Genomic DNA, 27,736 nt, shown 5'->3' with positions numbered 1-27,736 from the left:
TGTGCTGCCCCCTAGAGTCTGCGGCAGGAGCTGCAGCTGCTCTGCCAGCAGCCATCTTGACCTTTAGGGCAGAAGCCGGAGCTCCTTACCTGGCTTTATGGAAGTGACCTCAAATAGCCGAATGAGACCCCTCACTGGGAAGAGGAAGCAACTGAGGAAAAGGAAGAGGAGAAGCACACTTACACATGGCGCATGGCATCCTCAAAGAGAACTAGGTCCATCACTGTGTTGACTTCATTGTGGTTCTCCAAGGCCTCCACCAGAGTCTGGGTCAAAAGTTCCCAAGACTGTACAGGCATGTATTTGGGCTCCCCAATACCATTTGCAAAGTGACAATACAGGTTCGGGCTTTGGGTCTGCTCCACAGGGTCTTCAATATCCTGGTGATGAGACACAGGAATAAGGGCCCTCATTATTGACTCCTGGGGCTGGTTCCACAGAGCAGAGACACCTGATTTGTTCTGCACATTCCCTGGAAATTAGGCATCAGTGCTACTTCCAACATGCCCTTCTCTTGAGAAGCCCTTTTAAGTGGATGTTTAACATCCATCTACCAGCTCCATGAAGTCTCAGGTGATGTTTGTTATTCCTTAAGGACTGAGGATGGGAAGTGGGAGGTGGGATGGGGCCTCCTCACAAGCACGGTAAGAGAGTGCTTCTGTGAGAAGAAGAATGGATGGGGATGCGTGGGTGGATTTCTCTAAGTGGGGGCTCTTTCACCAGTATTGAATGAAGGGGATCGTGGCCCAATCGCCTCACTTTCTGCATGTACATTCCAACAGATCTAGGTCCTCAATCCGCAGCAAAGCCATCCAACATCTTTTCCTGTGAGATTACACAAGTATATTGCCAGCCCTGACTTCATAGGTTCAGTCCAGAGGGCTTGGTTTCTGAAGAATGCGCTACTAGCCACCCTCAGGTGACTGGTTTATTTATGGTAATCTTAACGCATTTATGGTAGAACTCCCTACTTACAACACTTTCGGGCTGTGTGTCAAATCTCACCCATAGGAGAAATGTTACCATGTTGAATAAATACGGGCTGGTTATAGTATAGTATAACTCGATTAATTTGAAGGATAAGGAGTCTATGTCTCTTCACCAACGTATCCTGTAAGTACTGAAGAGAAAACCATTTTTTTTAACTTTCATATTAGTGGAGACCTGTCAAAACCCAAATACCCGAGACTTGAGATAGGAGGAAAGATTGTCGAGGAGAAAAGTCCGAGAAAGAATAGGTTTTCTAAGACACAAATAGGAAGCTATGCCAGCATGAGCAGTTGTCCCCACCTGTCGTTTTTCCCTCCTAAAGTTCAGACTGGAACACCTACTTGGGAAAGAGGTAACCAGTGTGTTATTTATCAGCAGGGACACGTCCCAGGGCATAAGTCACTGCAGGGTTAGCCTTGTAAGCCTATGGGACAAGATTCACCAAACCTAATATAGGGAAAGTGAGGAAGACAGTAACATCTATAGAGAAACCAGGGCTGCTGCCTGGGTGTGAGAAGAAAGGACTGGAAAGAGTTAAAAATAAAAAAGTTATTAGATTTTGAAGGTGATTTCAAAAACTATAGAAAACTTTTAAACTATTCTGGCTTTGCCAGACAGTAACAAAAATGCTCAGACATTTGGATAAGATGTAAATGCAGTGCAGGAGGGCTATTCTTGCTATTAGGAAAACACATGAGGACAGAGGACATAATGTGGGAAGGCATTTACCCTGTTTGAGAATGGGCTAACATCCTGGGAATCAGTTCTTATATCAGTCAATTGACACCAACCATCTAGCGGAGGAGTAACTAAGGTGCAGTTTTGAAAAGCCTGGTTTACAAAGACTCTTTGAGGAACAAAACAAGTCTTCGATTTTATGATCAGAGCCATGCTGTGTACAAGGCAGAGAGAAAATCAACCAACTCAGCGAATCAAAGATTCCTTAATAGTGATGCCAGATCACACAGAGCCATGAATCAGAGAAGCTTAAGCTTTGAATAGTGGAAACAGGATTTTATCGCTTTGTTGGTGGAAATCTGGCAACTTTTCCTTGATACCAATACCAAGATTTGGTGTGAACAAGGGTACTTCAGGCTGGCATTTCAAATGTTGTTGGGGAAGGATAATGGCAATATTCATATATCTGGGTCTGTGATCAAAAGGCAGTGCTCTTCGTACACAGACCCACACGTGGAACTCTATTTGAAAGTTCAAGTGTTATTACTCTGAAGTGCTAGCTTGGACCAACTTGTAAAGACAATGAAGACTAATCTGCAGGGCTAACAATGAATACCTGAATTGGGTAACTCTATGATGCTCAGAGAAGGGCTTCTAACATGAGGGTCTCAAACATCAGGCCCCAATAACAATGCTGAGAGAAGTGGGAGAATTTAGGATGGTTGGCTTAGTAAAAAGCAGACTAAAAGAAGTGACTTAAAATGCTGTCTAAACATTCAAAAAGCTCTCACATAGGTTGGGATGGACTGCAAATATCTTCAGAGGTAGAGTCAAGATCTTACCAGGAAAAAAATACGGAGCTAAACCAAACAAGGTGAGTATAAGGACAACATAGCATACCTAAATACAAAATTTGAATATTTCTAATTTCCAGAGGGGACAGACAAGCAGTATGTGTGGAAAAGATGGGGCTTTGGTTAATAGAAGGCTCAGTGTTAACTGTGGGGTAATTTCGACACTAAGAAATATAATATGATCTCAGGCTGTGCTACTATATCAATGCCTCCCAAGGCATAATCCATGGGCCATTCATTATGTAAATTATTAATAGGTTTAATGAGAGGAAAGAATTTTAGGGTCCAATACATTTGGGGAATGATATGTGAATTAGAGTTATTCAAGATTTCAGAAATTTAATGTCTCTTATATATATATACTTTTATTTATTATACTTTAAGTTCTAGGGTACATTTGCACAACGTGCAGGTTTGTTACATATGTATACATGTGCCATGTTGGTGTGCTGCACCTATTAACTCGTCATTTACATTAGGTATATCTCCTAATGCTATCCCTCCCCCCTACCCCCACCCCATACCCCACAACAGGCCCCAGTGTGTGATGTTCCCCTTCCTGTGTCCAAGTGCAGAACTTTAATGTCTTAAATCCACTGTGAATTTCCAAGAGAGTCATATACAATGAAACATTTTCTCAACTCGTTTCATGACAGAGACTCTTTTTCAAGAAGTATCTTGTAGTAAAACTACTTAGCAGGGACACATTTTGGGAAACACAGTAACAAAACTATAGTCTTTAAGAAAAGGGGGAATGAGATGATCTTGGTTTTGGTCAGACCCCAGCTGGGTTGTGCAACGAAAAGTCAGGCACCACAATTTCAGAGGGAAGAACTGGTGAGAGAGCAATCGGGAGGATGTCAGAGTTCTTTAAGTTTGAAAGCAATCCATGTCAGAAATGGCTTTTAAAAGGATTCAGGCTATTTGGCCTGGAGAAGAGAAGACTCAGGAAGAGTGAGGTAAGTGGCATTAAAATATTTGAGAGTTTGTCATGTAGACCTGGGTAGTGGACAGAGACATAACTTCTAGATTATTATTAGACCAAATTTTCAGTCTTTAAAATTATTTCAAATGTTGCAAGTTTCAAAATTGCTCAGGCCAGGCTCAGTGGCTCACGCCTGTAATCCCAGCACTTTGGGAGGCCGAGGCGGGCGGATCACGAGGTCAGGAGATCAACCTCGGTGAAACCCTCGGTGGAACACGGTGAAACCCCGTCTCTACTAAAAATATAAAAAATTAGCCAGGTGTGGCGGAGGGCGCCTGTAGTCCCAGCTACTCGGGAGGCTGAGGCAGGAGAATGGTGGAACCCTGGAGGCAGAGCTTGCAGTGAGCCGAGATCGCGCCACTGCACTCCAGCCTGGGCCAAAGAGCAAGACTCCGTCTCACAAAAAAAAAAAAAAGAAAAAAAAAGAAAAAGAAAAAAAATTGCTCAAAATTTCCAGTTATTAGCAGCTCCAAAACGGCGGCCTTGGGAACAATGGGATCATGCATTTTCAAGGATGCTAGAGCATCACTGGGGTAACCAATCTGAGAAATGCTGCTAGGGGACTAATACTATGTGGGGACTTGGATCAGATGATCTCTATGGACTTCTTCAACACTGGGATTCTGGGATTAATTTGCATCTATTCTTGCCCCAGCATTTTTTTACCTGGGCAAAATGATGACAGAATTTCCTTCCTCACTTAAACTCTGGCCTTTTCCCATTAAACAGCTAGATTTTATCAGTTGGGTGATCATCTGTATAATTATCTTTTTTTTTTTTCAAATACAAAGAAAATCCATAGGGCAATACTCACATCAAAAGTTTTCTTGAGCACTTCTGTCTGGATTTTATCAAAAAGATCAAAGTCCTTCTCTTCTACCATCTTATCCCGATAAACTCGATTTGATTCATGCAGATAGAGCCTTATGAGATCCCATGTGGATTTCACACATTCCACTGAGGAGAAGAGAATGCCCTTCAAGGGGAACAGACACAAAAAAATAACGTTAATAACCATCCAGAGGTACAATAGCTAGGAAAACTTCCTGGAGCATTTTATCTAACCTGGGATGATGTCTAGGGCTTGTCTTGCTAAACAGATCATTCTAGTGGAGGGAACACTGGAGAGCTGAAAGGGAGCTTGTAAAGAAAGACCCAAGGGTTGCAGTTAGACAGACCTGACCTCAAATACTTGCACAACCACTATGTGACTTGTGACTTTGGGCAACCACTAAGCAACTGTGTGACTTTGGGCAAGGCATGTGACATCTCTGAGCCTTAGTTTGCTCACTCTTCAAAGTGGAATAAAAATACTGACTTTCTAAAGTTGTCTAAATAATTCAAATTAATATGCCTAAGGAAACAAGCATTGTTCATTTTACATACTCAATACATTGGAATTATTCTTTTGTGCTCATCATAAAAATAACAACTGCAACAGCTATAATTTATTGAAGCCAGTTATGTGGACTAGATGCTATTGAAGCCAACATTGGACTAGATGCTTTGCCAGATGAAGCTCATTTAATACTCATGATGATCCCATGAAATAATTATTACTAAATCCATTTTGTATAATGTGAAGATTGGAATTCAGAAAGAAAACACGCCCCATTTCATAGAGTAAGTTGCCTTCCTTTAAACCACAAATTTTTGAAACCAGGTCTTCCTGACTATAATGCCTGGAATTGTAACGATTCCATTTTGAATCACCCACAGTGAGGGAAAAAGTGGTTTCTCTGCTATATTTCAATTCCACAAGTGCCATTTTGAAAACTGATTCAGATAACAATTGACTATGTAAAATCAGAACTATAACAAAGGGCTAGAAGGGATATAGCTAACCTTGGCAGGTCAGCAATCTATTTATTTATCTCTAGTCAGTTCCCCTTCCTATGTGCCACAGGGTTCGTTTCAAATATTTATTATTCTTTTCAAATTTCTCTGTCATCTTTTTCTGTTACTATTAGCCAAAGTCCTAACCTTTTTTATTTTACTGAAAGGTGGAAACCAGCAATGTCAGAGCCCCTCAATAACCTCAACAAATTCTCTGAGTCCAAGCTCATCTATGTCTGTGCTTGTTCTCATGGCTTGCTTTCTTGTCTTAGAGATAAAGGGATCATTTAATGGGTCATTACTTAAATTCAAAGAATAATGTGTAGATCCAATAGCATAGAATACAAGTCTGGTGACAACGTTACTACAATCTGCTTCCTCATGATCACTCTTTTTTTTTTTGAGATGGAGTTTTGCCCTTGTTGCCCAGGCTGGAGTGCAATCGTGTGATCTCAGCTCACTGCAACCTCCGCCTCCTGGGTTAAAGCAATTCTCCTGCCTCAGCCTCCTGAGTAGCTGGGATTGCAGGCATGCGCCACCATGCCCAGCTAATTTTTAGTGGAGATGGGGTTTCTCTGTGTTGGTCAGGCTGGTCTTGAACTCCCGACCTCAGGTGATCCACCCACCTCGGCCCCCCAAAGTGCTGGGATTACAGGCATGAGCCACTGTGCCCAGCCCCTCATGATCACTTTTACCACTACTTCCCATAAAACCTAGATTCCAGTTTCACAAAATTCCTATTATGTTCTGATCCTGCATACTTTTCTGTGTCTTCATGCCTTTTGCTTTGCTTGCCATACTCATATTTCAAGATCTAGCTCAATTGAAACCTCTTGTTGAAGTTGCCCAAGACACCTCTCCTGTCCAGCAGCATTCCCTCCCATGTGCCTTACAGAGCCTTTATGTATACATCTCGATTATAGAAGAATTATTAGTTTCCCAAATTATTAATATTATTTTTGTGACAGAGTCTCACTTTTTGTCACCCAGACTGGAGTGCAGTGGTGCAATCTCGGCTCGTGGCAGCCTCCACCTCCCGGGTTCAAACAATTCTCGTGCCTCAGCCTCTTGAACAGCTGGAATTACAGGCACGCACCACCACACCCAACTAATTTTTGTATTTTCAGTAGAGACAAGGTTTCGCCATATTGGCCAGGCTGGTCTTGAACTCCTGGCCTCAAGTGATCCACCTGCCTTGGCCTCCCAAAGTGCTAGATTACAGGCATGAGCCACCTCACCCATTGTCAAATTATTATTTTTTCTTTGTATAGGTTTGTTTCTTCCAGGTGATGGCAACTGTCTCAAAGGTAGGGAAGTTGACAGACTTTATTTAGGTTGTGGTTTATTTTTATAATTGTATTATTTGTACTTAGTAAGTGATAAGTCTAAAGGTAATTTCTCAACAGAAACAATAAAAGAAGCCTTCAAAGTGCTGAAAGAAAGTAGCTACCAACCTAGAAATCCAAGCCACCCCTAAAATTTTTTAAAAATAAGAAATATATTTTTGGCCAAATTAAAATTGCGAGATACTTCTCCAACAGATATGAACTAAAGTAAATACTAAAAGGAGTTCTTCAAGCAGAATAAAAATGATCCCAGGTGAAAGAACAGAAATGTATAGGAATAAAGAGCAATAGAAAAGGTAACGTATGGGTAATTCTAAAGGAATGCTGACTTACTAAAACACAGATATCAGTGAGTTTTCAAAATACAGAGAATTAAAATAAATGATAACACAAAAGTCAATGGGAGGTAAATTGTCCCAAGATCCTTGCATTGTATGGCAATTAATAAATATGCTAATTTATAAAAGACAAAAAGATAAAATGATGCCTTTGGTAACCATTAGATGAATAGCAAAAGGATATATCCTATACTAAAAGAGGGAGAACAATTATAAAAACATATAATTAGTTTGATAGAATACAAGAAGTGAGAAGAAAGGAGGTAGAATAGATAGAATATATTAAAAAGAGCATAAGTAGATTTAATCATAAATATATTATTATATAAAATAACATAGATGAACTAAACATTGTAATTAAAAGGCAATGTTGTCAGGCGGGGCTTTAAAGAGCCCAACTGTATGCTGCTTATGGGAGATATACCTTAAATATAAGAATATGGAAAAGCTGAGTGCAAGAAAATGAAAACGTGTCATAAAAATATTGACTAAAGAATATGGAATAGTCATACTAATGTCATACAAAATTGACTTTAAAGCAAACATCGTTTTTAGAGATAAAGAAGTGCACTTAATAAATAAGAAAAACATCAGTCTGCTAGGAAGATATACTAATTCTAAATTTGTATGTACCTAATAAATAACACAGTTTCAAAATATATAAAGTGAATATGACAAATAAAAGCAAAAATAAACGTACTCACAATCACAGTGAAATATCTTCTCTCTCAGGGACTGAAGGAACAAGCAGACAAATAAATCTAGAAATTTTAGGAATTTTTTAAACAACGTGATTTACAATGTTGCTTTAACTGGAATATTGATAAAACTATACCCAATACCTGCAGAATGCATTAAAAAAACCCTGCACATAGATTATATGTTGGGACATAGAGCAGTCTCAACAAATTTCAAAGGAATAAATCCATATAGAGTGTCTTCTGACAACAGTGGAATTAAAGTAGGCATCAATAAGAGAAAGATAACTAGATAATCTCTAAATGTCTGAAAATAAAGCAATACACTTGTAAATATTCCATGAGTCAAAGAAGAAATCATAGTGGAAATTAAATATTATCAACTGAATGATAATAAAAATACAGCATATAAAAGCTTGCATGATGTAGCTAATGGTATGATTAGAGATAAATTTATATAGTCTTAAAATGAATGTTTTAGATGAGACAAAGGATGACAATTAATGATATAAGTAGCCATGCCAAGAAGTTAGAAATAGAACAAACTAACCCCAAACCCAAGGTAAGTAGGAATAAAAATTATAAAGCAAAGAGAAAATATTAATAATATATAAAACAGATATCAAATTAAGACAGTAAGAAAGTCAAATGCATAATGCAGGTATACCCTTCAGGTTTTTTGACTAGCACAATTGCTAACTCCCTAGCAAGGATGATAGAAGAGAAAAAAAGAGAAATGACACACATAATACCCAACATAAGGAGGAAGACATAATGTCAGATACAGCAGATATTTAAAAGATAATCTGAGAATATTACAATTTTATGCCAATAAATTAGCAACTATTGATAACATGGATGTCTTAACATGACTGACACATGAAGAGATAGAAAATCTGAATAGTCTTATACATATTAAAGAATTTGAATTTATAATTTAAAACCTCTACCAAACAAACCTCCAGGTGGTTTCACCAGTAAATTCTTCCAACATTTAAGGAAAGCACAATACAATGTTTTACTAAATCTTTTAGAGAACAGAAACAGAGGAAACACTTCTCAAAGTATTTTATGAGGACTTTATAACCTTAGAATATTAGAGAAAGATTACAAGACAATCTTATGAATATAGATTCAAAAATTATATTAAACATTATCAAATGAAATCTAGGAAAATATTTAAAAAAGACAACATGTAACAACCAAGATGAGTTGATTCCAGGAATGGTTGATTTAATGTTTGAAAATAATCAATTAATTTATCATATTACCAGAATAGAAGAGAAAAAATTTATATAATTAAACAGATGGCAGAAAAATCATTTATTAAGTTTCAACACATATTCATAATTAAAACTCTTAGTAAACTATACACAGAAAAATATTTCCTTAATCAGGTAAAAGGTACCCAGAAAAACCAGTAGAGAGCATCATATTTAATGGCAAACTATTAAAAGTGTTTCCCTGTAAAATTAGGACTGTGTCAAAATGCTACTCTCATTGCTTCTCTTCAACATTTTACTTGAGTTGTAGCCAGCACAATAAGACAAGAAAAAGAAATTAAAAAATTTAAGGATTGAAAAGAAAGAAACATAACTGTTACTCTTTAAGTCAAAAAGTAATAATTATTAAAAATAGAGGTACACATATAATACTGAACAAAGATACAAAGTGATATTGGCTATATATTCTATTTATATAAAGTTCAAAAATAGGTCAAAATAATTTATGATGTTAGAAGTTTAGACAATATGTAGGGCTGGCAAGAGGAGGAAAGCAGGAAAGCATGAATGGAAGGTGCAAAGGAGAACATCAGGGATATATTTAGAATGTTTTCTTTCTTGATCTGAGTGGTGATTACATAGGTGAGATCCCTTTGTGATAATTAACCAAGTGGTATGCTTGTGGCTTTTGTGCATTTCTACTTGTATGTTTCACTTTGATAAAAGTTTTTTAAAAGCAAAAAGAAATTCCATTAGGTCTCCTTGGCTCCACCCAGATGTTTATCCCAGCCTCTGTCTCCTTCTCAGCTCTCCTAGGTACCTGCCATATATGAAATGCAGAGGACAAGAAAAAGCAACAATCAGGAGTGCTGACCTTTAGAATTTTGTGTTTTACAGTGAGGCAAGCCATCAGTTGAAGTTTATAAATCTTGTTATAGCCAAATAGTCAGGGTGGTTGACAATTAAGGCTGAGTAAATGTGAGCATGTCATATGCCAACTCTGCACCATCTTAGATAGTTATGTGTTGCACTGAGATGGGAATGGTTAGTGATTTCTGCTATTCAGAGCATGTATTGGTCCATTTTCATGCTGCTGATAAAGACATACCTGAGACTGGGAGGAAAAGGGGTTTAATTGGACTTACAGTTCCACATGACTGGGGAGGCCTCAGAATCATGGCGGGAGGCAAAAGGCACTTCTTACATGGCAGTGGCAAGAGAAAATGAGAAAGATGCAAAAGCGGAAACCCCTGATAAAACCGTCAGATCTCGTGAGACTTACTCACTACCACAAGAACAGTATGGGAAAAACTGCCCCCATGATTCCAATTATCTCTCACTGGTCCCTTCCACAACATGTGGGAATTATGGGAGTACAATTCACGATGAGATTTGGGTGGGGACACAGAGCCAAACCATATGACAGCACTATCAAATTCTGTTCTGATCTGAACAGAGTGAGGGGAGTACAGAGGAGGTCTGAATTACTGAGCCTGGGATCAAGGTGGATAAAGGAAAACAACAGTGTACTCTGGGCAGTGCCTGTCTCCTAGTAGACATTAAACCACCCTCTATACCCTTCAATCAGGCCTTTGGTCAGACTCAAGGAGGAAGGGAGTGTTAAATCAAGTTTAGCTTAAAGCTGCCTCCTGATGTATTTTAAGTTTGGCCTAAAAGTTGCTCAGTATATTGTGACCTGTAATCTAAATGGAGGTGTAAATTGACTGTAACCTACTCTTGTGCCAATCACTGAGTTTCACCCAGTCGCAGGTGGCCAGCTGTTAAAACTGGTGTTCAAATAAGGCAAACACCAAGCTATAGACATTAAACCACCCCATCTCAGTGCAACACATAATTATCTAAGATGGTGCAGAGTTGGTGACATGCTCAATCAGGCCTTTGGTTAGACACTCAGGGAGGAAGGGAGTGTTAAATCAAGTTTAGCCTAAAGCTGCCTGCTGATGTGTTTTAAGTTTGGTCTAAAAGTTGCTCTGTACATTGTGAACTGTAAGTTAAAAGGAGGTGTAAATTGACTGTAACTACTCTTGTGCCAATCACTGAGTTTCGCCCAATTGCAGGTGGCCAGCTGTTAAAACTGTGTTTAAATAAGGCAAACACCAAGCTGTAACCCAGTCCGGCCCTTTCTGTGTCTCACTTCTGTTTTCTGTACATCACTTTCACTTTTCTGTCCAAAAATCTTCTTCCACCACGTGGCTATGCTGGAGTCTCTCTGAGCCTACTCTGGCCCGGTGGGCTGCCCAGTTCGGATTCGTGAATTGTTCTTTGATCAGTTAAACACTGTTAAACTTAATTTAGCTAAGGCTTTTCTTTTCACAGCAGGTAGGAGGAGATTGTGGTCAAGCTATGAGCCTGAAACTCGTTAGAGTAGGAGAGTGAAGGGACCACGTAGCAGAAGGGAGGCAGCACTCCAGGGGTGTCGCATTCTCCACACTTGGAGCAGCTGACAGCTGGCAGGCTGCAAAGAGGCCTGGCTGGGATGAAGACCTCAGGGGGTTTCCACTCAGGCTAACTGAATCAGGCAGAGAAACAGGCCAGGGGAACAATCTCCACTCCCATGTCTCTGCTGTCTGGTTCCTCCTTGATATTGCATCAGTGACCACTACCACAAGGTGCACTCTTTCCTCCGGAAGGCTTTTGTCACCCTGAATTACCTCCACAGCAGGGCTGAACATTCTAGCTGTTCTGTCAATGCTGCTGCTTACCATTATGCGATCACGCAGTCACGCTCAAGAGACTGATTTGTCTGTGGCTTGGTTTTGTCATCTCTAAATTGAAAATAATCAGTATTTTACCTTCTAGGGTTGTTGTGAGGATTAAGTGCATTCATAGATGTAAAAGGCTTAGCACTGTGCTTAGTAAATGTTAGCTATTATTACAGACTAAAGTCTAACTGTTAAGTAGGGCCCACTGTGGTCTCAAGTTACCTTTCCAACCTCATCTCTCCTTTCCATATCACTCGTCGTTCCCACTGGGCTAAACTCCTTGCTATTCCATGAGAATTTTTTTTTTTTTTAACCTCCCTGACCATTCGTGCTGTCATTGACTAGCTAGTAACTTCTCTGAGCCTCTGTTAAATTGGGATAACAATGTCTATCCCAAAGGGTTGTCATGAGTATTAAATTTCAGGTTGTACAGGTGACAAGACCACTGTTCCAGGCAGAAGCTAAGGTTGGGTTGCTTCTGATAAATGGAGCATAATTGATGCTTCTCCCTTCAGTTCTGTCACTTAGGAGCAGTGTAGATTTGATCAAACAACGTTAACTTTTTTTTTTCATTTGAAAAATCCACCTAGTAACACCCCCACTTCATAGAGCTGCAGTAATATTTAAAAGAGAGATTGTGTGGTGAAAAAGTCTTTCTCAATGAATGCTCATAAAATGGGAGCTAGTTGTGGGTAAGCACAAACTTTGCTGCTGTCTAGTCCTGAGGCCTGCAGAGATGCAGGCTTTAAAGGCTCAGAGCTGAGTCTCTCTTGCTGCCTTAACCATCACATCCTTATTATCCTCATTGGAAATTCAGATGAGGACAGAAAGGTGTGGTGGAAAGTTGTCCAGGCCAGGAACCCAAAGACCTAGATTCCAGTTCCTTTACTGGCTGCCTTGTGCTCCTGGGCAAATATATATGATCTATGTGGGTCTCTGTTTGTTTTTAATTTTTAAAATGAGTTAAAGTTTGGGAGCTACATCTGATTCAGGAGTGCTATCCTGAACTAGCCTGGATGTGTTCTCAGAGACTTATCATTCTGAGGGGCTCATTGATTCCACCTTCAGGTGAAGCTTTCCTGGTCCATAGCTCTTGAGTCTCTGAACAAGGGTTTAGTAGGTTTCTGCTTCTTACAGTCAGGAGTTCTGACTGGAACAACCTGGCCGTATGTCGTCAGGGTCTGGAGCATTGACGGTTTGGCTCAAAGTTCTACCTGCATAATTGCTCTGGGAAATTAATTACAATTACATGGGCTCTCACTGGAAGGTGGTGTCACTGCCTGATCACTTCACTTTGACACTTCTTTATGGGTGTGGCCTCTGCTTGGTGTAAAAGGCATCATTCCCTCAATGTTAACCCAGTGTTACTTGGGGGAAGGTCTCTCTGCAAATGAGTTTCTGCAGATTCTTGTCCAGAATGGGAGAGTTGTAGACTTGGCTACATGAGGATACTACATCTGACCAGATGGAAGAAAGGGTCTAGGTTTGCTAGATGGCCCTCTGGAGACTTTGATGGTGATGAGCCAAGCAATGGGAAGCAATGGGCAGAGATATGCCATCACTATTCAGATAAGCAGTTGGAAAGATCTGAAACAGCTTTAGCCTAGAAACGAACCTGGGAATTTTAGGACTGAGATCCTCTTAGGGGCTGGCAGATGGCATCTTAGGAGTATGACAATGTGGCTTTTTGAGGAAGCAGAGCTATCTTGCACAGTTTGGGGAACATTCTTTTTCATCCCAAGATCAATAAGTGTACCAATGGGAGATCCAAAATAGTTCTTTCTTTCTTTTGGGCCATTTTTCTTCCCAGGCATACCGGGCTCATTATATAACACTATCTCCAAGGTGTTGAGCCTTCCGCAGCCCCCAGGGAACCAACTCAGAGATGCCTGCTGCTTACTAAGAAATAATTTAATTGGCAAAGGAAACTTTATTTTATTGAGGGCATTCCCTCATGGAGCCCATGGCACTGTGTGTACCTGCTTCTGTTCATGATTACATATGAACAGTGGCTTTGCCTGTGCCTATGAGCTGGGCATTAACTACTTATTTTTATTAAGAATCAGAGCATCTGGATAATCACTAAGCCCCTAGGGTGTCTCGGAGCCGATGAACTCACCTGGAAAATGTTGGCAAAATCTCTGAGGTTGAAGATGTAGTGGAATTTGATTGCTGTGGGTAGGAATGTGGTAGCAATTTTCTGGTGGAAGGCGAGGGCCAGATTGATCAGTGAGGGGATGGATTTCTGCAGGGATGCCGGGAAATTTCCGAGCTTTAGATGCTGAGTGAGGATGATGCTGTAGATAGAGGACAGGGCATCTGCCCCCGGGAAGGAGAGGACAAACACGCTGAAGTGACGCTGTACAGGAAACAAAGGCATGAGCTCAACATCCATTACCATGGAGTAGAAATCACCTCTTCTGAATTTGGAGATAATAACGGAAAATTCTTATACAGCCTTTGAATCTATATTTTGGTCCCATCTCTCACACTATGCCCAAATTTAGGTTGAACCTAAAATGACTAGGGGAATAACAGGCAAAGCACCTTCAGTTAAAGATGGCAGCCTGGGGCAGTAGGAAGAGAACTAAATTTGGACTCAGAGAATCTGAGTCCAAATCTGAATTTGATACTGAGAATCCATATGGCCCTGGGAAAGTCATTCATCTCTCTGAAGCTCCCTCATCTGAAGAAGGAGGGATCAAATCAGATGAAATCTATGACCCCTTCCAATCTTGAGACTCTAAGTCTAGGAGTTTCTCTTTTCCCCTAGAGATGCAATTTGGCATTCTATCTGATTTACCATTCTGAGAGGCTGCATGGGGAAAAAGGCCAATTATTATACTTATAATCAAGGGGCATCAGCTCTAGTAAGATAGGATTAGGACCCAGGTCCCATGGCTCCTCCTGTACCTGAAGCCGGGGGTTGATGGTGAAGCTGCCTGCCGTGGGGTTCATACAGGAAACATACTGTACATTTGCGATCTCCTTTAGGGACAGCTTGCTCCGATCATACCTGGAACAGTCAGAAGCTCTAGGTAAAAGGTGTCTGAGGACCGAGGCAGGTAAGTGCTTTGTCAAGGTGAGGTAGCATGTGCCCTACTGTTCATGTGTTTGGGTGATAAAAAAGTCTAGATCCACTGGCAGGGATCGAGAAGAGATAAGAGCACAGGACAGATTCGCAAGGTACCTCAATATCTAAGGAAATAGCATAGGAAGATGAGCTGGCAGGATGGACAAAAAGGTAGGAGAAAAATCAGAGATATGTACCATACCAAAAGGCAAAGGAAGCCAGTATTCTCAAAAGAAAAGAGTGGTCAACCACATCAAGGGCTGCAGGGAGAATAAGAAAGGTAGTGACTCCAGCAGGGGTGTCTAAGGGAGAGAATGCAGTCATGGGTTCTTAGTTTCTGTCTCTGGTCGGGCCAGTAATGCCCTTTCCTCATCCCTCTTTTCCACTTATCACTAGAGACAGAAACTAAAAACTATGGCTTCAGGCCTCTAAAAGCCTAAAACAAAACAAAACAGAACAACAACAACAAAATAAGGCAGCTGGAAAAGCTTGCAAAGGATTTCTTGGATTTTGCAATAATGATGCAGATAGTAGTTTAACAAGAACAGTGGAGGGAACAGAAATCAAATAATAGTGGACTGAGGAGTGACTGGGAGATAAGAGAGTAGGGACAGAACAGTAATTAGAAAGTAATTTTTTAACCCAATAGAATAAATTTATGCAAGTTTATTTTTAATTTATTCTTTTTTTGAGACGGAGTCTTGCTCTGTCACCCAGGCTGGAGTGCAATGGCAGATCTCAGCTCACTGCAACCTCTACCTTCCGGGTTCAAGCCATTCTCCTGCCTCAGCCTCCTAAGTAGATGGGACTACAGGCATGTGCCCCCACATCCAGCTAATTTTTGTATTTTTAATAGAGACAGGGTTTCACCATGTTGGCCAGGCTGATCTCAAACTCCTGGGCTCAAGTGATTCGCCCACCTTGGCCTCCCAAAGTGCTGGGATTACAGGCATGAGCCACTGCACCCAACCTGTTTATGCAAGTTTAAATGATGTGAAGCAGCTAATGAGGAGATGGGGACCGATTGATGAGTGGCAGACAGTAGAATGAAGAGGCTGGTGGATGGTTTGGGCTTAGGTAAGATGTAACAGGAGGGTGGAGGAGAGATACATGGGGACACGGGTGAGTTGTATAGATGTGGAAACAAGAAATGGAAGCGGCATCTGTGTTCTCTGACAAGGCAAGGTCATCAGCTGAGGTGTGGTGGGAAGTTCAAAGAGAGGGAAGATAGAATGAAATAGACATTTCTGAGAGTAGACATACTAAGGCCATATGGTAGAATTTCCAGGAAGCTTCTACTTCCCATTTAAGGTTTGTGACCATGAATCTAAAGTAAAACTAGTTAGCTTGACTCTAATTATTGCCCATGAAATTAAGCTGCTCAAATGTCAGTGTGGAGATTGCAAACAGTTCCATAGGTCAAACATCCAATAAAGATTTTGGGAAGGAAGGGAAGGAAACTCAAGTTGCCATCTTAACTATCATTCTTCTCTCTGAATTCTCTCTTCTCACTCTTTCTCAGCAGCAGATTCAGTGTGCGGTAGAAAGGTGAGTCAAAGTTGTCTCAAATCAGTGACTTACTTTTTTTTTTTTTTTTTTCCTAGTAAGTTCAGACTTTTGCCATTAAAAATTATGCTGTCGCAAGAGATACTATCCAGCCCTCTGAGCTGCTCTGAAGGCACTGAGGCTGGAAGGTCTGCAGACATGCTGCATGGTACCGGGTGTTAGGTAGTGTTTTTTTTTTTTTTTTGAGATGGAGTCTCGCTCTGTTGCCCAGGCTGGAGTGCAGTGGTATGATCTTGGCTCACTGCAACCTCCGCCTCCCAGGTTCAAGCTATTCTCCTGCCTCAGCCTCCCGAGTAGCTGAGACTATAGGCGCCTGCCATCACGCCTGGCTAATTTTTGTATTTTCAGTACAGACGGGGTTTCACCATGTTGGGCAGGCTGGTCTCGAACTCCTGACCTTGTGATCCACCCGCCTTAGCCTCCCAAAGTGCTGGGATTACAGGCATGAGCCACTGCGCCTGGCGTGTGTTAGGTGTTATCATTGAAGCACATGCCCAGTGCTGTGGGGCCATGGTGCAGGGGAAGTGGTTAATTCTGCTTCGGGCACTTGAAAAAGGCAACTTTGGAGATGAGTCTTGAAGCAAAAAGTAGGTTTTTTTTCCTTAGATGAGAGCTCAGTGTCTTCTCTGGCTAAACGTTTCATGTGAATATTAGTGCCCCTGTTTGAAGGAACGACTCTGGGAAATAGAGAATTGCATGAGAAATGTGGTTTACCACAGAGATTCCCATCTGGCACCAGAGCTATGCTGAGGTTTGCCGTTCAAGCAGAATAGAGACTGGCCTTCAGCCCTGCCTTAGGCTCTGCTCCCTTGGGCCAGTCCCTCTACATGGGCGCTCTTACCAGTGGCCATAGTCCAGATGCTGCCGGATGATGGTGTGTGGCTGCACCGTCCCATAGGCATCCACCTCAGGCATGTTCATGTCATCAATGAAATAGATGAGCTTCTTGTTCCCTGGAGGGCCATAGTTTCTGCCAGCCTTCTTTTCCAGAGGCTTCTCCAGGACAGCTGGGGAGAGAGCCAGTCGGTGAGGGAAGGCGGCTCAAATCTCAGATGCCAGTACTGAGACAGCAAAGATGTCAAGGAGAAGCAATGGTGCTGCCTGCATGTGTGCAAAAAACAGCAACGCAAAAGACAACAATAACAGCTACTGCTGCTCCCAACAGGCATTCTACAGGACCAGAAAGTGAAACTGAAATTACTAGGCGGTAATGGGGACTGAACACCTCACCACGTGCACTGTGCTAAGTTTTTAGACATCTTAATTACCTAATTTAATCCTTATAACATAACTGTGAGATTAGTATTATCCCATTTTACAGATGACGAAACTGAGGCTCAAAAGAACTCAGCAACTTTACTGGCTGGATACAAATCACAGCGGTTAAAACTCAAAGACCATGCTGCTTCTGTCATACTTGTGGTCCCCAGTTTTCTTTGTTTATATACTAAAAATGGAAAATATCTTTACAGTCCCAAGGCCAGGTACTCTACTCCAAGGAAACTTACAAATAGTTGAATCCTGGGTAGAGTTGCCCTCCTACCGAAGGCAGCAAAAATGCATAAAGGCTGCAGCTCCCCTTCCAGGGCTGGGTAGATGCCCTTTCCTGTCCGAGGCTGTAAGAGAGGCGTCAATGGATGTTTTGCCAACAGTGTTCCCAGAGAGTTCATCTCATGGGATTTTCCTTGGTGGGATGTAGAAAAAACAGCCTCACAGAATTTCCCAGATGCTTCCAGTGTCATGAACGGTGCCCTCCCCTGCTCTCAGGTTTCCTGGTTCTCTGTCTGAGCACCTTGGTGCCTTTCTGGAGACAGAGTGCAGAAACTCTCTCTGGAGTGGTTTCTTCAATTATCAAGCCAAAGGAAGGAATCTAACAGTTTTCCAGCATGACAGGACTTGTTTAGAACAAACTTAAGTAATAGGGTGGAGATATCTGTACTTTTTCCAGTAAAGCAATGAAATATTTATGAATTGCAAGAACCAACACTTCCTGTTACAGCTGGAAGCTCCAAGAACCATCTGATTTCTTCTCTTGAAAAACAAGTTTGTAAACAAGGAGAAAGTGTCAATAGACATATGAAGGTTACAGATAGAAAGACAAGTTCCTTCAAGAGGCTCGAATATTCTAATTTTCTGGTCCTGAGTTAAATTAAGTGTTTCAAATATGAATTAAATTTAAATTTAATTAGCATCCAATTAACATACACTATCAACCAATTAATCACACAACACCTTCTTCCCCCCTAAAGATATAACAACTATATGTGAGATCTGTCAAAATGAAAGATAATTAATGGGTTGACAAGGACATGCTTTTGAGAACAGTTCTTCTAATAGGAAATTCTCTCCTTAGAAAGACTTGTTTCTCCTCCTCCCAAGGCAATGATATTCAAATCAACCCCTGGAATTAAGCAGACCCTGTAATTTGGGTTGATTAAGCTCTTTATGCTTTAAAAGGATCGTTGAGGAGAAAACCATGTCAGTTAGCAAGAAGTGGCCGTGGAGCGCACGGGATTATCTCAGGCAGATGATACTAGGTTCTCCAGAGAAAGAAAGGGTCCACCAGGAAAGACAGGCACATTGTTGATCCCTTCTGGCCTCTGCTCCATGTCACACCTAGGATGGAATTACAGTGAGCTACTCTGTTTCCAAGTAGCATTGGAGGAGAAGAAGAGGGTTTGAGTTTCAGGAAAAGTGTTGATGTTGAAGGAGCTGAACAAATGAGGCATGTAAAGAAATGTGACTCTCTCGCCACACTTCTGGGTTCTGACTGTTCTCAACAAGCCTGGAAACTCAAGCCCACACCTGAAGCCCAGACCCAAGGTCATTTGTACATTCTGACTGAATTTCTCCTCGAGACCTGTATGGAACAGCTTGGGGTTCAGTCTTTGGCCACACAGACCCGTGTCAGCTACTGCACCAGGGTGAATGGCCATTCTCTGGATACTATTGCACTGCCATCTTATACTTGAAGGGCAATTTAATTTTCTTCTTCTTTTTTTTTTCAGATGGAGTTTCACTCTTGTTGCCCAGGCTGGAGTGCAGTGGCGCAACCTCGGCTTACTGCAACCTCTGTCTCCCGGGTTCAAGCAATTCTCCTGCCTCAGCCTCCCAAGTAGCTGGGATTACAGGCATGCAACACCACACCTGGCTAATTTTGTGTTTTTAGTAGAGATGGGGTTTCTCCATGTTGGTCAGGCTGGTCTCGAATTCCTGACCTCAGGTGATCCGCCCACCTCAGCCTCCCAAAGTGCTGGGATTACAGGCATAAGCCACTGTGCCCGGACTGCAATTTAATTTTCAAAGTGGCTTCCCATTTGTTATCTCTTTTCGCCATCTCCACTGCTGCTCTCCTTGTCCATCTGCTCTCACCTGGTAACTACACATCTTCCCAAATGGTCTCCCAGCTTTTGCCCTAGACTGCCTACACCATATTCTCAAAACAGCAGACAAGAATACCCTTGTAAAATGTAAATTGGATCATGCCCATCCCGTTTTATGCCCTCCAGTGGCATCCTGTCTCACTTGGAGCAAAAGCCAGTTTGTTGACTTCCACTAAACTTGCATCTTTGTTTTTCTCTCCTGTTCTACTCCTCAAGCTCTGTTCCAGGCACCCCATTTCTCTTTTTTTTTTCTTCTCTTTTCTTTTTTTTTTTTTTTTTTTGAGACGGAGTCTCACTGTTGCCCAGGCTGGAATGCAGTGGCACTGTTTTGGCTCACTGCAACCTCTGTCTCCTGGGTTCAAGCAATTCTCCTGCCTCAGCCTCCCGCGTAGTTGTTTCTGATCATGAGTCACTCGCTGACCCAAGGCTTTGCTCTGGCTGTACCCCCTGCCTCGAATCCTCTTCTTCCAAATGCCAGCACAGTTTGCTCCCTCACACCCATCAGGTGTTTATTTACCCAGGTGCTATTTTTCCAGTAAGGTCTTCCCTGGTATGCGCCCTAAAGTTCAAAGCCCCACCTGCTATCCTCTGCCCCAGCTTCATGTCTCTTTACATCGCTTGTTACCTCCTAATATCCTATATCTTTATTTATTATCTTGTGTATTACCCCATCCATCCCCTTCAATTTCATTATACTATATTTGAACTTTCCACAATTCCAAGTAGAATGTCTTGCTCACTCGATGATAAATCTTTGATGATTTCACTTTGATTTGTGTCATTAAGTGAAAGGTATTAGGTGGGAGAGAGCTGTCTTTCTGTAATAACTGTAAGCACAATGCCCTTTGAGATTGGACATTTGATTAGATCTTTTAAGGTTCTGTCCAACCTTGAGATTTATAATAAACAGGTTACAGAGATTCATTTTGTACAGAGTTTCAGACATCTGAGCTCCTATATAATTAGTGTAATTAAGCACTCAAATATTTGTTGAGCTAATAATGCAAATGGCAAGAGAATTCAGAACTGTGATGAGCTTGATCTTTGGCCTTCTCTCTCTACACTAAAACTATAAGCCCATTGATGCCTTAACCAAGCTCTTTGTTCCTACTTTTCTAACCTATCCTGCTTCTAAACTATCCTGTCTTGTGGGTCTTTATGAATTCTTTTGTTTTAAAAATTATTTATATTTTCAAAAAGAACAAGAAGAGACTTAGTCGTTAAAGAGACATAAAACAGACCAATTAAAATAAAGACTAAATAGGGATTGCTAAACAATACAGAATGAGAAGAAACTTAATTACACTAGTAATGTAGGATGACATAGTTACTGTAAACACATAAAAATTTACCTCACATTTTCCTTTATGAACTGCTTGCTTGAAAGCTCAAAACTAAACCTGTGTTTAATTACAATAATCTTGTCATCTCACTCAGGTTGCTGGTACAGAGCCATCTCTTCTTTCCTCTAAAAATTTTGCGAGCACCAAATTCTAGGAGGCATATATCACAGATATTTATAAAGCAGATATCAGGCTACAGAATGGTCTTCAACTGAGATTTTGCAGAAGGCATAAAAAATAACTTAAAATAATCTTTTATTATAGTAACCCTCAACAAAACCCAAGGGCAGACCATTATGTTGTAATTTAATGAAGGGAATGAAAGCAGTACAGCTAGGTTTGTGGAGTTCAGAGAAACTGCTGGAATGGAGAATGAACACAGATCTCTGTCTCTCTCAGCTTGAGGTGTCAGTGTTATGAACCTGTGGTTTGTGCATGACTACCCAGTAGTCAATTGAGGGCTGACTTTTTCAATGACTGACGGAAGGGCCTATTATATTGACTATTGCAGAAAAAGATATCCATATGCTCTAGATATCAGATGAGTGGAAGCAGAGTTGGCATTCTATTATGAAAATTAAGATGCATGACTTAAAGTCTTATCAAAGTAGAAGGTCTTCATAGCTTCATGAAATAAGACAGCTTTGGTGTTAACTCATAGGATGACTTTGAGGTAAGTCCTTAACACCTCTAAGCTTCATTTGATTAACTTGTAAAAATGGGGACTATCATCAGGTCTGTGTTGGACACCATTTCCAACCTCCTTCTCTTTAGGCGGTCTTCAGCTGGGGTGGTCATGTGGCACAGTTTTGAACATTAAGACACAGGCATAAGTTTATAAAGTTCCTGGAGAGTTACCATGTCAGGACATGGGCACTATCTCCCACTACCACTTTTTTTTGTTGTTTTTTTTTTGAATGCAGATGTGATGGCTGATGCAGCAGCCATTCTGCCACCTTGAAGGAGCAGCAAGAGAACAGCAAATACCTTAGCATTGATATCACTGTCATTAACCTGGTATTAGCAAATACCTTAGCATTGATATCACTGTCATTAACCTGGTATTAGCAAATACCTTAGCATTGATATCACTGTCGTTAACCTGGTATTAGCAAATACCTTAGCATTGATATCACTGTCATTAACCTGGTATTAGCAACTGCCCACCTTCAGAATTCCTGTCTTGGAAAAAACAGAATATTTACGCCACTAATGTCAGATTTTCCACTACTTGCACTCAAAAGCCATACTGAAATAGTCTCATAGGCTGGGGAGGATTAAACGAACTAAGGTGAGGAAAGCCCTTTGTACAAGGGTTGACCAACTGTAAATGTTAAAGTGCGTGCTACCCACACTGTGAGTCGGAAGCACAGCCCCCGCTGGTATCAAGGAGTTCTGAATCCATGTTTAGAGAAATACAATGGAGACTCCAGAACTGGATGTAGTGAAAGAGAGGAGAGATGCAGGTATTATCAGCCAGCTGCCTCCTCTATAAAAGAACATCTGATTGGCCGGGCGTGGTGGCTCACGCCTGTAATCCCAGCACTTTGGGAGCCTGAGGCGGGCGGATCAAGAGGTCAGGAGATCGAGACCATGGTGAAACCCTATCTCTACTAAAAATACAAAAAATTAGCCGGGCATGGTGGCGGGTGCCTGTAGTCCCAGCTACTTGGGAGGCTGAGGCAGGAGAATGGCGTGAACCCAGGAGGCGGAGCTTGCAGTGAGCCGAGAACGCGCCACTGCACTCCAGCCTGGGGGACAGAGCGAGACTCTGTCTCAAAAAAAGAAAAGAAAAAAAAAAATCTGATTTTGAGAAAAATAGCATCTGATGGACTGGCAGGATGAATGAGCTGCAAAAAGTCCCCCTGGAGACCTCTAGGAATTGACCTACTTGGTGGAGTTATTGTCTATTTGAAAGCTGGAATATTTTTTCCCAAAACATTATTTCTGTTTTAGCATAGCTTGTGTTAAACTTATTTTTCAAGCAAAAAAGGTTTGCTTTTGTTGTTTTTTTGTTTTTGGCAGTTGGGGCTTAGAAATTATTGTTCAATGTAGATTCTTAAATTTGAGAAGTATGTTGTTAATATGATTATAATAACAGCTTCCATTTACAAAGCACTTATTGTATGCTGGGAATCATTTTGAGTGTTTTACATACTTTATCTTACTATTCAAGAATGAAAAGAATGAACCGTTGATTCACTCAACAACATGGATAAATCTCAAAATCATGCTGAGTGAAAGAAGCCAGGCAAAAAGAGAGTGCACATTTTGTGACTCCATTATATAAATTTCTAGAAAATGCAAACTAATTTATAGTGATAAAAAGCAGATCAGTGGTTGTCTGAAACAGGGCAGGTGGGGGGGCGTTGGGAGGAAGGGATTACAAAGGAACGTGAGGAAACATTTGGAGGTGACGGTTATGTTCATTATTTCAATGATGATGATGATTTCAAGATGTATAAATATTTTGAAATGTATCAAATTGTACACATTAAATATGTACAGTTTATTGTATGTCAATTATAACTCAATATAGCTTTTTTTAGAAAAGAAAAAATGTAAAAAGATTACGCTGCCTTTCAGTAGGAGAAAGGATAAATGAGCTGTGATTTATTCACACAATGGAATTCTATGCAGCAGTGAAAATAAATGAAATAGATCTGCATGTATTAAGACAATGATTAAAAAAGTAATGATATGGGTTGGCTGTGTCCCCACCCTAATCTCATCTTGAATTGTAGCTCCCATAATCCCTACGTGTCCTACCTGGTGGGAGGTAATTGAATCAAGAGGGCGGGTTTCCTGTGCTGTTCTCATGATAGTGAATAAGTCTCATGAGATTTGATGGCTTTATAAACGGCAGTTCCCCCGCACATGCGCTCTTGCCTGCCATCATGTGGGATGTGCTTTTGCTCCTCCTTTGCCTTCCACGGTGACTGTGAGGCTTCCCCAGTCATATGGAACTGTGAGTCCATTAAACCTCTTTCCTTTATAAATTACCCAGTCTCAGGAATGTCTTTATAGCAGTGTGAGAACGGACTAATGCAAGTAAGTTGCCAAAGAAAGGTATAGTATGGCATATTTAAAGTTTAAGTATGCAACACTCTATTTTATGGCTACATATTTGTTTCAAAAGTGTAAACTTGGAATGATACACATTGAGTTTAGGACTCTAGTTAATAAGGGGCAGGGAGGAGAAAGGAGCGACAGGGGTGGTGTATTAGCTGTACTTGTTTTTATTCTATTTTATTTTATTTTGTGGCAGGGATCTCACTCTGTTACCCAGGCTGGAGAGCAGTGGTGTGATCTTGGCTCACTGCAACCTCAACCTCCCAGGTTTAAGCGATTCTTCTGCCTCAGCCTCCTGAGTAGCTGGGACTACAGGCACGCACCACCATGCCTGGCTAATTTTTTTTTTTTTTTTTGTATTTTTGACAGAGACAGGGTTTCACCATGTTGGCCAGGCTGGTCTCGAACTCCTGACCTCAGGTGATCTGCCCGCCTCAGCCTCCCAAAGTGCTGGGATTACAGGCGTGAGCCTCCACGCCCCGCCTATTAGCTGCACTCATAACGCTAAGTTCCATTTAGCATAATGCTAACACTTTAGCATCTGTTAAATCTGGATAGTGCTACACTGGCATCTGTTATATTGTTTTCTGTACTTTTGTACATGTTTGAAATATTTTATAATTAAACATAAAAGGTTTAAATAATTCTCTATTCCACCCTCAGCACCCAGTCAGTTTCCCTTGCCAGGGACAATTGCTGTCTGTGTTTCTTTTGTGTCCTTCTGGAGATTGTCTAAGTTTTTATATAAGCATAAATTATGTGTGTGTGTATATGTTATATATATTTTAAAAAATCATATAAGTAAATTTTTATATATTTCTTTTTAAACAAGATACAGTTTGGAGCATGCTATATATACTGTTCTATATCTTCCTTTTCTCACTCAACAAAATTTTGGAAATAGTTCCAACTCAGTGCCTACAGAATTTTCTCATTCTTTCCAACATTGCTTAGTATTCTATCATACAGACAATTAGGCTGTTTCTCCCCTTTTACCATTGCAGACACATTATAAACATAAATTTGCACATCTGTCTGGGTGTTCTAACTGTCCTTTCAAGCAGACTGTGCCACCTCACATCCAACTTTTTCTTAAATACACAGGGTCTTAAGTGCAAATAACGATTAAGACACTGGGCTGCAAAATGAGTTAACGGGTTCACGAAGGAGGTGCAACAGTTTGCCTCTTCATTGAATAATACTAGAGCAGCTGTCTTTTGAGTTTACACATCTCTCTTACATTCAGCTGATTCTCCAAATCCCTGTTTGATACCTGGTTTCTAGCTGTCACTTTTTAAATCGTTGGTAACACGCTTTCTTCTGCCATTTTGTTGCTCTTAAAATGTCTTGGGCTAAGAAGCCCAAATAATCAAGATTTTTTTGCACTGTGAATAAGGCAAGAAGAAGGAAGTTCCCATAAGGGAATAAAAGGGAATACAGCATTTTTCAGAGTTAAGGGTCTGAGCTTTATTGCACGAATGTTGTAACATATATGCTGCTACTCTGGGCTTCGGCTGACTCCCCAGTTCCCGCTTGCCTCTGGACAAGAGAGGTTATGGAACAGTAGCTTTCTCCATCCCTTAGTGTGCAAGGAGTGTTGGCTTCAAGATCTAACGTTACCGAGAGGCCATTAGGGAATTAACAAGAAACAGAAAGTGTTGGGTTTTGGTGAATGCTCAGCTACAGTGAGAGCCAGTTTTCATCTTGGCCCTATTTGACAGCATTTTGAGATTTATTTGTAGTCACAGCTACTGGGGAGGCTGAGGCAGGAGAATCGCTTGAACCTAGGAGGCAGAGGATACAATGAACCAAGATTACACCACTGCACTCCAGCCTGGGTGACGGAGAGAGACTCTGTCTCAAGAAAGAAAAAAAAGAATTCTCTGTGTTCTAACAGGAGGGAAGGAGAAAGCCCTCTAGGTGAGAGATCCAGAGTGAGAATGACAGGTCAGGGCAGTGTGAGAAACTCATCTTCTCTTCCTTGGTTCCAAATGTTTACCCTCTATTTAAAGGATATTTTTAAAATATTATAAAACCACTTTAATAGAATTAAATCACTTTTTCTGTTTATTAGATCATTAATTTCAATAATTTTAGAATAAATTATTAAATTTATTCTATTTAATAAAATTAAATAGAAAATCATTTAAATAGAAAATCAATTAAATAGAAAATCATTCCTCTGGAATACTTGAATAGTACTACTAATGATAATAGTAATAATGTTGAATATTTATCGCAGCTTTCAAAGTATTTTCTTAGCAGGGAAGCAGTATAGCCTAGTGGTTAAGAGCACAGGCTCTGAAGTCAGACTCTCTGGGGTCAAACCTTGGCTCCCCAACTTACTGTGTGTCATAGGGTAGCTTGTTTAACTTCTCTGTGCCTTAGTTTTCTCATGTATAAAATGAAGGTAATACAAATTCTTATTCACAGGGCTGTACAAGATTAAAGAAGTAAAAAAAGAGAAAAGTGTAAAAGTCTAAGTCAGATTCACACTCCTGATAAGTCTTTGATAAATGTCAGTTGTTGTTGTTGCTATTATTATTATTATTAGTAGTGTAGTTGTAACAGTAGTAAGAATTGAGGCAAATGGGCAGAGCTGGTAATCTGATCAGCTGTCGGACTCAAGGCTTGAAAATAAGGGTACATATTTGAACAAGAAAGAGGAATTCTATGAGGCACACACAGCGAAGTGCTAAGATTTAAATTAGCCAGACAGGTGAAGTCGGCTTAAGGCCACTGCCAGCTGCTGATGTGATGGCTTCGGCCTTGATGGAAGGTTAAAATGTGATGGTGTTGAGGCCTCATGGAGTAAAGACTAAGCCAGTGGTTTATTGGAGCTGATTATTGAAACCAAGGGAATTGTGCAAGCTGGTTGTTAACCACGACCATTATTAAAAAATAAATTAGGCCGGCCACAGTGGCTCACACCTGTAATCTCAGCACTTTGGGAGGCCGAGGCAGGTGGATCACCTGAGGTCAGGAGTTCGAGACCAGCCTGGCCAACATGGTGAAACCCTGTCTCTACTAAAAATCCAAAAATTAGCTGGGTGTCTTGGCAGCTGCCTGTAATCCCAGCTACTTGGGAGGCTGAGACAAGAGAATCGCTTGAACCCGGGAGGCAGAGGTTGCAGTGAGCCAAGATCATGCCACTGCACTCCAGCCTGGGTGACAAAGAGTGAAACTCCATCTCAAAAATAAACAAATAAATAAATAAATAGGTATAGATAAACTTATAATTAAGTAAATTATATTGAAAATCATGGTAATAAATATTCAAAACTCATCACATCTTATTTTATGACATTTACTGTCACGTGTACACTGGAGGTTGTTTTCATCTATTGGATCTGTAAAGTGGAAATGCTTATAATGGTGTGCTACTGTATCTCTTCCTGACTCCTTGTTCTCTGACATTGCATTGGTAGCTTACAATTGGCCACTGTGGGAGTATTTACACCATGGAAATTGGCAAACACTACAAACCAGGGCTTGATTTGTTTTGTAGACTTGTGAAAATATAAGGAAAATGTTAATAATACAGATTATACTTAAAAGTATGTCATGCTTGTTGCTGTGACATTGTGAAGAGCACAAAAAATGGAAGAACGATTCCTTCAGTGTTTGA

At 40.8% G+C, this 27,736-nt stretch overlaps 1 protein-coding gene across 1 annotated transcript in view; it reads right to left on the bottom strand.

Annotated features, from left to right (window-relative positions):
• Window positions 1-27,736, bottom strand: part of DNAH9 (dynein axonemal heavy chain 9) — a 379,881-nt gene that overhangs the window by 168,846 nt on the left and 183,299 nt on the right. Inside the window, exons 39-43 of the mRNA XM_054456248.2 lie at window positions 17,152-17,317; window positions 14,585-14,687; window positions 13,791-14,030; window positions 4,322-4,483; window positions 184-380 (exon numbers count right to left, since the gene is read on the bottom strand). Of these exons, the coding sequence (XP_054312223.2) occupies window positions 184-380; window positions 4,322-4,483; window positions 13,791-14,030; window positions 14,585-14,687; window positions 17,152-17,317 (868 nt within the window). The remainder of the gene's footprint in view (window positions 1-183; window positions 381-4,321; window positions 4,484-13,790; window positions 14,031-14,584; window positions 14,688-17,151; window positions 17,318-27,736) is intronic.

Source organism: Pongo pygmaeus, chromosome 19, assembly GCF_028885625.2.
Source record: "Pongo pygmaeus isolate AG05252 chromosome 19, NHGRI_mPonPyg2-v2.0_pri, whole genome shotgun sequence".
In the NCBI taxonomy this organism is placed as follows: domain Eukaryota; kingdom Metazoa; phylum Chordata; class Mammalia; order Primates; family Hominidae; genus Pongo; species Pongo pygmaeus.
Note: the sequence above shows the minus strand (reverse complement) of the source record. Positions and strands in the feature narration are given on the sequence as shown.